This window comes from Mastomys coucha, unplaced genomic scaffold (assembly GCF_008632895.1).
Source record: "Mastomys coucha isolate ucsf_1 unplaced genomic scaffold, UCSF_Mcou_1 pScaffold1, whole genome shotgun sequence".
NCBI classification, from domain to species: domain Eukaryota; kingdom Metazoa; phylum Chordata; class Mammalia; order Rodentia; family Muridae; genus Mastomys; species Mastomys coucha.
The window spans coordinates 69,612,925-69,623,852 of record NW_022196891.1 but is presented as its reverse complement, the minus strand read 5'-3'; the positions used below and the strand labels follow the sequence as shown (position 1 = coordinate 69,623,852).

General features: G+C 43.5%; 2 protein-coding genes across 3 annotated transcripts in view; one reads left to right on the top strand and one right to left on the bottom strand.

The window, feature by feature from the left end:
• Positions 1 to 10,328, bottom strand: part of Copa (COPI coat complex subunit alpha) — a 44,921-nt gene extending 34,593 nt beyond the window's left edge. Inside the window, exons 1-4 of the mRNA XM_031389878.1 lie at positions 9,910 to 10,328; positions 4,614 to 4,727; positions 3,280 to 3,353; positions 123 to 203 (exon numbers count right to left, since the gene is read on the bottom strand). Coding sequence (XP_031245738.1) covers positions 123 to 203; positions 3,280 to 3,353; positions 4,614 to 4,727; positions 9,910 to 9,949 — 309 coding nt within the window. The 5' untranslated portion in view covers positions 9,950 to 10,328. The remainder of the gene's footprint in view (positions 1 to 122; positions 204 to 3,279; positions 3,354 to 4,613; positions 4,728 to 9,909) is intronic.
• Positions 10,116 to 10,928, top strand: part of Ncstn (nicastrin) — a 15,363-nt gene continuing 14,550 nt past the window's right edge. Inside the window, exon 1 of one of the 2 annotated variants that reach the window (XM_031389889.1) lies at positions 10,116 to 10,261. In XM_031389889.1, the coding sequence (XP_031245749.1) occupies positions 10,177 to 10,261 (85 nt within the window). In that variant the 5' untranslated portion in view covers positions 10,116 to 10,176. The remainder of the gene's footprint in view (positions 10,262 to 10,928) is intronic. The other variant, XR_004123527.1, reaches the window with a different exon arrangement.

Sequence of the window (10,928 nt, the reverse complement as noted above, 5' to 3'; positions counted from 1 at the left end):
AAAAAAAAAAAAAAAAAAAGGCAGGGAGGGAGGGAGGTTGGTCAGTAAGTATGTCAGGTAAGGCATATGTATTACTATGGAGAAATGACAACACTGCATAATGAAGGTCAACAGCTACTTACATGGTGAAAAAATGTTGTACGGATATAATCCAAGTGCCCAAGCAATGTGAACAGGCAGCGCCGAAGTTTGTAATTCCAAACCTGCAAAGACAGAAATTCAACAAAAGAGGATGTAAATGCCTTGGGCTACTGAAAGGCTTATCAGGTTTCTTTTTGTTTGCTTGTTTGAGACAGGGGTTTCACATAGCCCAGGTGGTCTTCGCACTTGCTATGTAGCCAACAGTGACATTGAATTGCTAGTCCTCCTGAGCACTGAGAACTACAGGTATACATACCCAGTTTTACATGCTGCCAAACTTCATGAACACTTGATAAGAATTCCATTTAAATGAGCTATACCCTCAGCCCTGTCCATCATCTGTTTTTACAAGTCCGCTGCTGTACTGTCTTTTACCTTTATTACAGTCAGTCTTCACAGAACTGCCTCCGTCCTATTTAATATCTCACCTGAGAGTAAGGTGCTAGGATTCTTAATGAGCTCCTAACTTGGCCAGCTAAAGGTTTCCTCTTAGCTTGGATCTCATTCTGACCACGTTATCTTTCCCAAGTTTCCTTCCTCCTTGGCATCCTAGAAGGCTTGCTTTTCCTTGGTTTATCTCCAAACTATAAAATTACTCTTTCCTATACCAATACTTCTTTTTTTTAAAGACATTTTCTATTTTTTTAAATTTATTTATTTTTATATTTATTTTTATGTGTATGAGTACACTGTAGCTGTACAGATGGCCGTGAGCTCCAACCCTGCTCGCTCTGGCACCACTTGCTCCAGCATAATACACTGTAGCTGTCTTCAGACACACCAGAAGAGGGCATCAGACCTCATTGCAGGTGGTTGTGAGCCACCATGTGGTTGCTGGGATCCGAACTCAGGACCTTCGGAAGAGCAGTCAGTGCTCTTACCCGCTGAGTCATCTCGCCAGCCCTTACCAATACTTCTTTTCCCCTTTAGAGTTGGTGTTTAATAAAGGTATCTTACTGCAGACTTAAACACACGAGTTAAGAGAAAGAGAGGTGCTCAGAAGGAAGGAAGACACTCCTAAGAACATGAACATAGGCTTCTCAAAGAGAAGTCCCAGAATGAAGACATACCCATGTGTGGGCATGGGCTCCTCAAGGGAAAGTTGCCTCTCTCTCTTAAGATGATCATTTGCCCGATATTCAAACTGTTCCCTGTGCAGCATCTTCTACACTAAGACTCTAGCTCCCTCTTTTACTGACAAATCCCAAACATCTTCAGTGAGTCTCTTAGGTACCTCAAGCACATCAGAGCCAGTATGGAATTATCCATTCCCCCATACTCCAGAAAACTGTACCTACTCCAGCTTTGTCTTTCCAAGTTACTGACATCCTCTGAGGGCTGAGGATCTAACTCAGTGGTAGAGTACTCAACGGACACACAAGGCCCTACGATCAGCTCCCCAGCACTGAGGGGAAATGTGTCTCATCCACTTTTCTTCCTATCCCTCCAGCACTCATCACAAGTACCCACTCTTGTTTAAGCTATCCTCTCTACTCAGATGGTATTGCCCAAGTTCAGGCTCTGCTCACTTGCCAACGCATTTATAAGATAATTTCCTCATGGATATCTACACCTCTAGTCCTTCCCAACTCATCCAATACTTTCTTTGTTACCATCTGAGTAACTTAAAAAAAAAATCTGCCAGGTGACCAGGTAGTGGTGGTGGTGGCACATAACTTTAATCCTGTGACCCTCCTACAACTGAGGGCTGATGCTTCAGACCCTGCCTGCCACAGATAACCATGCCTCTCTGCCCACCTCCTGCTAATTGCCACGCCTCTCTCCAAGTTCCAGTTACGCTAGAAGTACCACCTCCAGAGACTAAAGAAAAAGTTGCCGATTGGGCCAAGTTGCTGATAAACTTGGGGGAGGGGTTTTGCCTTACCTATTCTACATGTTTTGCTTGTAACAAAAGAGAATTGGATGAAAGATGCAGACTGAAAACACACTATGTGTTAGTCTAATTTTTATGAACCCTTCCTGCAGTTCCGGTACCCCAAAATTATTCAGGGCCTTGACCCCATTCCAGAAAACCCTTTCGTGTTGGGAACCATGAGAGCCCTGAGATAAATATCCTGCCCCAGCTAATTGAGAACCCGGAGATTAACATCCTGCCTGACAATCACAAGGATCCGGCTTGGCCCTGGGAAAAGAACATTCATGGAAATCCACCCCCTCTCCACCTGTCATCCACCCCCTCCTCACCTGTCACACCGGAGCTCAACCCCAGAAGATTTTGTAACCCTCCATCTCCCTCCTTCCTCTCCCCCTCCCCTCCAAGATCTTTGCTTTAAATATGCTCGGCTGCACTAAGTAAACGGCTCTTGACAAGCAATGCTTCCTTGAGTCCTGTCGTCTCTCTTGCCCATTCTTTATTCACAGGTTGTGACCCTCCTCGTTCCCCTGAATAACGTGACCTGCAGGCCAGGTCACTTTCGTACATGTAGCCACTGGCGGTTACATAATCCTAGCACTTGGGAGGCAGAGGCAGGGGGAACCTCTATGAATTTGAGGCCAGCCTGGTCTATAGCAAGTTCTGGGACAGCCAAGGCTATACAGAGAAATCCTTTGCCAAACAAACAATAAAAAAACAACCAAACAAAATAAACTCCATGTAAATCTTATACCACTTCTATATTTAAGGCCAAGTACTGGATCAATGTCTGTGCAACAATCAGCGAACTTGTGAGCACTGCACACACACGCTCATGATCTCATCCCTCTCTAGCTTCTGTTCCCCGACCCACCTTCTCCAGATCTTAACTCTCTAAACCAAACGGAGTTTCTCAAACACATCAGCTACGCCATGGCTCGCTCTGTACCTGGACTGCTCTTTCTTATTTTGAGTATTATTATATCATTCACCAAACTACACATATTATGTGAGTGTACATTTATCCCTTGTATTAAAGTCTCCTTGAGAACAGAAATCATTTTGTATTTGTCTTTCAATTCCCACACAGTGTTTCTGATATACAATAAGTATTCAGTAAGCATTTGCTGGGTACGTGCTCTGGATAATGTTAGAAGTCTAAGTTTGTACACGTGAATTCTCCTGTCTTTCAGTTCTTCCCATAATTCTCACACCTTACCACCACATTGTATTTATTACTCCCAGCCATGACAGATCCTCTGTACCTTAATCTTATAGTCATCGCCTCCAGAGACGAACAGTGGCTGCTGCTTATGGAAGTCAATGCCACGCACTGGACCTAGGGAAGAAGACAGGCAATGTCTGGTAAAGAAAATTATCCTCTAATGTCTTTGTCAAAGGCGTTTTAAAAATGATTTATTTGTGTGTATGTGATTGCGTGCACATGTGGTCAGAAGACAAGCTGCAGTCAATTCTCTCCATCTTCCATGTGGGTCCTGGGGATGGAACTAAGGTATTCAGGCTTGGCAGCATTGCTTTATCGTGAGCCACCTCACCAGTTCCTACTATGGTTTTGTTTTTTTCTTTAAACAAAAGCACAAATCCACTTTATATATTTAATTTTCTTTAGTTTAAATCCAGGATGGGTACAGCATCACCCATTGGACAAATTCTGTGTCCAATGGCCTTGGCAGGAAGGTTGCTTCAGAATTTAGTGTGAATCATGCCTCTGTTTCTTGGGCTGGAGTTACTTTTCCCAGTCACTCTGGCTTTGTTTGGTTTACCTCCAGGAGTCACTGCACTGTTTTTTGCTTTATACACATAAGCACATCTCTTGCCCAAGTAGAATTCAGTTTCATCTCAGGCATAAAAACCTTCAATTAAAAGAATAGCTGTGTGCTGTCTTTGGTTTCAGAGATGTCACTCCTAGCTAGCAAAAATGGCCTCACACCACAGCCTTCTAAATATTTTTGCCTTTTAGAAGTTCTCTTCCTTGCAGGCCTCTATAGGTGCACTCATCTAATACGATTTTTTCTTCTTCTTGTTCTTCGTTGTCGTCTTCTTCTTAGTCGTCCTCCTCCTCCTCCTTTTTTTTTTTTGAGACAAGGTTTCTCTGTGTAGCCCTGGCTATCCTGGAACTTACCCTGTAGACCAGGCTGGCTTCAAATTCAAGAGATTTGCCTGCCTCTGCCTCCTGAATGCTGGAATTAAAGGTGTGTGCCACCCAAACCTGGCCCTAGTAAAACTCTTATTTGTAGTTTTTGTCTGTTTGTTTCTACCCCCTTTGACTTCCTCATTCTTTACTTTTAGGGGAATCCTTATCAAACGAGGATTCTTATTTGGAGAATGATAAATACTTGTCCTTTAGAAAAAAATTCGCTTTTATTTTGTATATGTACATGTGCACATGTGTTCAAGTGTCAGTGGAGGCCAAAAGAGAGCATCACATGCCTTGAGCTACAGTTCCAAGTGATTGTGAGCTCTGGATATAGATATTTACTTGAGTTCAGGAAAGTGCACTCACATCTTCTGAATAGAACAGTTAGCACTTTTCACAATTGAGCCACCTCTTTTAATTTTTCCCTAGAAATTAACTTACCATCATGTTCATCAAATTTGTCAATGAGGGTGCACATCCGATAGTCCCATAACTGGATGACCCCATTGTGTAAACTGGTCAGGATCCAGGGTCTTTTAGGATGAAAACTAAGGCCTAGGGAAGGGAAAAGCAGAAAGTTATGCAATGAGGTAAGGCTCCTGATATCCTCTTTTGTCATGTATAACAAACAAGGAACAATTAGGTTTAACCAGAGGCTATTTATCTATCCCTTCAACACGCTGAATAACTTTCCCCTAATTTTTAAAGATGCATTTCTGTGGAGCCCTGGCTGTCCTGGAATTTGCTCTGTAGACCACACTGGCCTTGAACTCACAGAGATCTGCTTGCCTCTGCCTTTCCCAGTACTGGGATTAAAGGTGCACAGCATCACCAGGTGGCTGAGAAATGGCTTCTTATTGGACACCAAATACAGTAAATGTTTTGTCAGGTATTTTGTTAATTATTGCTAGGCTTTGTTCTGAGGTGCAACTTAGCTGGAATCAACAGATATAACTTGGTTTTGTCACTGTGGATCTACGGCTACCAGCATAGTCTAGGTCTAACTTAGAACCAATGCTAAGGGAAGACCTACCAGAGGGTCTCTATAGGATGCTCAATAATGTCAAGAAATCTGTTTTTCTTATAGAAGAATAGACTATTTCCAGCCTTGTGTGAACTCCAGGGATAATTGCTTTCTCTTTTTATTTTTTTATTTAAAAATTATTAAGATTTTTTAAAATTATTTTTTAACTATGTGCAGGTGTGTGCCTATGTACAGGTTTGTACACATGAGTGCAGGTATCTATGAAGGTCAGAGGTGTTGAATACCCTGGAACTGGAGTTACAGGTGGTTGTGAGCCACCTGGCATGAGTTCTGGAAACTGAATTTGGGACCTCTGGAAGAATAGCAAATGCTCTTAACCACTAGCCATCTCTCTAGCCCTCAATTATTAATTTTTCTTTTAAGAAAAGACAGACCTCACTCTATGTCTAGGCTGGCCTCAAAATCACAATCTTCCCACCTTAGCCTCCCAGTCCTAGGATTATAGGTATGCACAACTACCATAACTACCTCTGAAGTTTTTTAAACATAATTTTTATGTATATGCATATTTTGCCTGTATGTACCCACATGCATGCCTGGTGTCTACAGAAGACAGAAGAGTGTGTCAGATTCTTTGGAAATGGAATTACAAGTGGTTATGAGCCACCATGTGGGTGCTGAGAACTGACCCTGGGTCCTGTACAAGAACAGCAGGTGTTCCTAACCACCGAGCCATCTCTCCAGCCCACAACTACCTTTTGATGTCTTTTTACCTCCTAAATTTTGGATTTTTTTCTCACATGCAGGTACCCATCAATACTCTGACAAAGGCTCATGGAACCCATACAGACCCCCAACACTCTCCCTTTTCCAGGATTTTCTAAGCACATTTTAACCATCTTTGTTGCCCCAAATGCTGGGCCCTGTTCCTCAGCTGGACTACAGGGTTCTTCCCCATTCCTTGACTGCAGCCTGGAATCTCTCTCTAAGCACTAACCTAAATAAACACAGGATTCATCTTGTTTATTTTCCTTCTCTGGAGAAGTAATTTCCAGTACTTTTTACCAACCAATGTCTGAAACCACTATAGTTTTGTTTAGATGTTTAGCAATTTAAGGCAGGAAAATAAATCGGTCCTCGTTACTCCATCAGAATGGCAGAAGGAAACACTAGAAGAGCGAGCTGCTAACAGTCTGAAGTGAAGCTACACAGACACACATCCCCTCTTATTTTACGAACATGTAATTTTACCCCTTTCTCACATAAGTATATGACAAAAACCTTTTTACACTTCATTTAACTGAAACTCATTCTTTTTTACAGCTATAAGGAACAACAGCACTACACTTAAAATTTTTAATGACACTTATTTACTATGTGTGCACGACGAGTTTTCACGTGGGCACACACGAGTCACAATGCATGTATGCGGGTCTGAGGACAACTTACAGGTGTCAATTCCCTCCTTCTACCACATGGGCCCCGGGGTCTACACTCAGGGCATCAGGCTTGGTGGTGAGCACTAACCACTGAGCCACCTCCCTAGTCTATCACATTGTAGGCTGTTTTGGAGATGGACATTGACTTCAATGGAGAAGGCTGGCTTGTCTAGTTCTGCGTATGATCACCAGCACGTGTGCACGCACACACAAGTCGGGCATGGTACCTCACACCTGTAATGCTGCACCTGGGAGGCTGAAACAGACACTGAGTTTGAGGCCAAATATTCCAAATGAGGAACAGAGCTCAGCATTTGGGGCAACAAAGATGGTTAAAATGTGCTATATAGTGAGATATTGTCTTTAAAAAACAAGACAACCAACAACAACAACCCCTTACTCTTAGGAAACATTTAAATTTCACCTTTAGTTTCTGGCTATAAAAAAGATCTACTGAAGGCAGGTGGTGGTAGCACACACCCTCATTTCCTTGGGAGGGAGAGGCAGGTATGATCTACACAGTAAGTTCCAGGCAAGCCAGGGCTACATAGAAAAACCCTGTCTCAAAAACCAACCAACAAAAAAGTCTACTGAAGATACTTCTACAGATAATCTTAACCAATTGCTTTAATAATGCTTTGAATTAAAATGGCTACAAGACAGAACATGTACATTAAAAATTTTATGTTGGGCCGGGCGGTGGTGGCGCACGCCTTTAATCTCAGCACTTGGGAGGCGGAGGCAGGCGGATTTCTGAGTTCGAGACCAGCCTGGTCTACAGAGTGAGTTCCAGGACAGCCAGGGCTATACAGAGAAACCCTGTCTCGAAAAACCAAAAAAAAAAAAAAAAAAAAAAAAAAAAAAAAAAAATTGTGTTGGGGCTGGCGAGATGGCTCAGCGGGTAAGAGGACTGACCACTCTACCGAAGGTCCTGAGTTCAGATCCCAGCAACCACATGGTGGCTCACAACTACCCATAATGAGATTGCATGCTCTCTTCTGGTGCGTTTGAAGACAGCTGCAGTAAATTACGCTGGAGTGAGCTGGACCGGCAAAGGTCCTGAGATCAACAGCAGCCACACACAAGATGGCTCACGGCCATCTGTACAGCTACAGTGTACTCATACACATAAAATAAATAAAATAAATCTTTAAAAATTTTTTTTGTGTCACATTTATCTGTGGTGTGTATGTATGTTTGTGTCTAAATGCCATGGCACACATATATGAGAATCAGCTTTCTCATTCCACCATGTGGTCATGGGGAATCAAGCCTTGGTGACGGGCACCTTTACCCACTGAGCCATCTTACTGGTTTAGAACATGTACATTTAATGTTTTGGTAATTTTTTTCAAGTTTTTTTCAGAGCTAAGGTTTCTCTGTGTAGTCCTAGCAGTTTAATGCAGGCTGGCCTCTGTGCCACCACACCAGGAATGTTTGGGCTTTTTACAACATGGCCTCACTTTGTAGTCTAGGCTGGTTTCAGACTTTGCAGCAACCCTCTTTGCCTTAGTCTCCCATGTGCTGAGATACAGGTGTTGAGCCACAACATCCAACTCTGGTAGCTATTCCTTAGTTGTAAAAGCACATGAATATACTCTAATGCACGATTTTGCATGATGTTTCTTTTATTTTTATGATATACTGTTAACACCTTCCTGTGGAGCTGAAGTTACAGGCAGTTGTGAGCCACATGTCATGAGTGATGGGAACCAAGCTCTGTATAGACAGCATGCCCTCTTAACTAATTCAGCACTCTCAATGAACTCCCAAATATGGCTTTCCCCTACCCTTTTCTTGTGCCCAAGAAGAAATCTGAAAAGAGCTCATAGAAAAATGGAAGACTCATTTCAACTACTCAAATACCAGAAACCGGTTTTTGTTTGTTCTTTTTATTAAGTACATGCACACATGAGTTCGGGTGCCTACAGAGCCCAGAAGAGGGGTCAGGTCACCCGGAGCTGTTATTACAGGTGGATATGAGCTGCTGAACGGGGAATCAAACTCAGGCCCTCTACAAGAACAGTAAATCTTGTTAATTGAGCCAACTCTCCAGCCCTGGGACCTTTGTTTTAGAACAGGATCTCAGTGTGTAGCTTTGATTGGCCTGGTGCTCTATATGTAGACCAGGCTGGCCTCCAACTCACAGTGATCCACCTGCCTCTGGCTCCTGAGTGCTAGGACTAAAGCCACCATGACTGGCACCAGAGATAACGCTTTTCTCTTCTCCCTTTTTTTTGTCATTGAGACAGGGTCTCTTTATGTAACCCTGGTGGCACTGAGAATCCTTAATGGTACCCTTTATGATCAAATTTCCCATGACACTTAGAAACTGTTCAGACTATAGCCTCACATTAAATAGCCTCCAGTTTTTGAGTTACTAAGTCTGGCCAGGCACTATTATAAACACATTTAATATACATTCTCATTTTAATTCTCTTTATAAGAAAATGTTAATTATCTTTATTTTTAAAGAACACAGAGATTTAGAGATAGTAAATAAGCCACCTAACACAGCTTGTTAGTAGATGTTTCAGAATTCCTGAGCAAGGCTGATGGACTCCAATCAACAAATTCTACACCACTTCACTATAATGCATATCATGAAATATTCCAGATATATTTTTATCAGATTTCCATAGACTTAATTTTTCTAATATCAACATTTTGAAAGAGTGTGACCTCAGGCCTTTGCCTTTCAAGATCTATTACCAAAAATTTAACTGTTTATCTGGTATCTAACACAAAGCATCTTGTATTTCATCGGACAATCTTACCAGTCTCGGGACTTGACGGGGGCAGTAGGCCTCCATTCTCTAACTCCAAATAGGAAAAAAGAAAAAGAAAAAGGAAGAAGTCCAGCACTGGACACTGAAAAGATCAGACAGGCTTCTGGAGTAGCCGGTGACCGGCCCCCAAGAAGCTACAGTAACCCCAGAAGTACTCCATACAACACGGTCATCAAAAAAGGCACACAAGTCACAAGGCCTTAAGAACAGAAAGGGTTGGAACACACACACTCCCAGAAGAGGTGGATGGAACGCGTGGGGAGTGGGAAGCGGGCCTAAGGGATCTCCTACAATGCAGAAACGAACCATGACACGAGTAAACCAAAGTCCCGGGCCACACTAAGCAGCGCGGACTGCAGAGACCCCACCAACCCTAACCCGCCTCCCTCGGTTATTTCCTCTGGGTTCTTCCAGAAGGCCCCATTCGGCCAGCGAGTCCTCCCGTTCTCTCTCCCTGGGTGACAGCATCCCCCCGCCCCCCAACATCCAACTTCCGTTGTTCCCCTCTTCTTCTTCTTCACTACCTTTGACCCGCGCGCTCTTGGTCTCGAATTTGGTTAGCATCCTTCAGGCCTCCGGCTCCCAGGTCAGGTTAGCGGGTCCCGCCGCTCCCGGTGGCACTCCCAAGGCTTCCACGTCAGCTACCCCAGGTCGCGGCTCCCGGAAGCGCCTCAGACGAGAACTTCCGCTCTTTGGAGCGCTTGGGCCACAGAGACGAGGCCGGCGGAAGCCTAGAGAGGCGGCTACGAGACTGGCAGGGACCCGAGGCTTCCGCCCAGCGGAGAGACAAGATGGCTACGACTAGGGGCGGCTCTGGGCCTGACCCAGGAAGTCGGGATCTTCTTCTTCTTCTGTCTTTTTCCGTGGTACTGGCAGGTGAGGTCACCCCACCCCGGAGCTCTGGTCTTTAAGAGGAACCGTCCGGAACGGCCCATCGCTAGTGGAGGCATTGCCCTCCTGGTTCCGATTTCCCCTCTGTCCCCCGCCCTGTAAATCCTTCTTGTCTTTCGTTCCCATAACATAAGTTCCTCCTTTGCCTGGACCTTCATTTCTTCTCTCCAGCCCTTTTCTGGGTTTGCCAACCTGATTCTCTTCAACCTTATGCTCATGCTTCGTTTTCTTTAAAGCCCAGCCACCCCACCAGCAATCAAAAGGGACAGGTGTGAAAAGCTCAGCCTCTTTCCTCTGGTTTAGTATTTGTGAGATCAAAACAGTCACGGTCTGTGGTCTCTGCAACGCTGAAAAATATGAGAGCCCTCATTTCCTCCTGTTGGTTCTAGCCTAAATTTGTGTTCCTTATTTTCTTAGCTTACTAAAGTGACGCTAAAATGACGTTAGCTTAGCTGCTTTAAACTGTTTAAGAAGGAAGTAATGGTTCAAGGAATTTTAGACGTTTAATGTATATGAATATTTTCATGTTCTACCAATCTAATGTCTATTTAGTGATCTTGCAATTATAAATTACAATCAGTAACACACCTGTAATTATTTATAGTGTATTCAACTAAGAGTTAAGCATATATATATATATATATATATATAT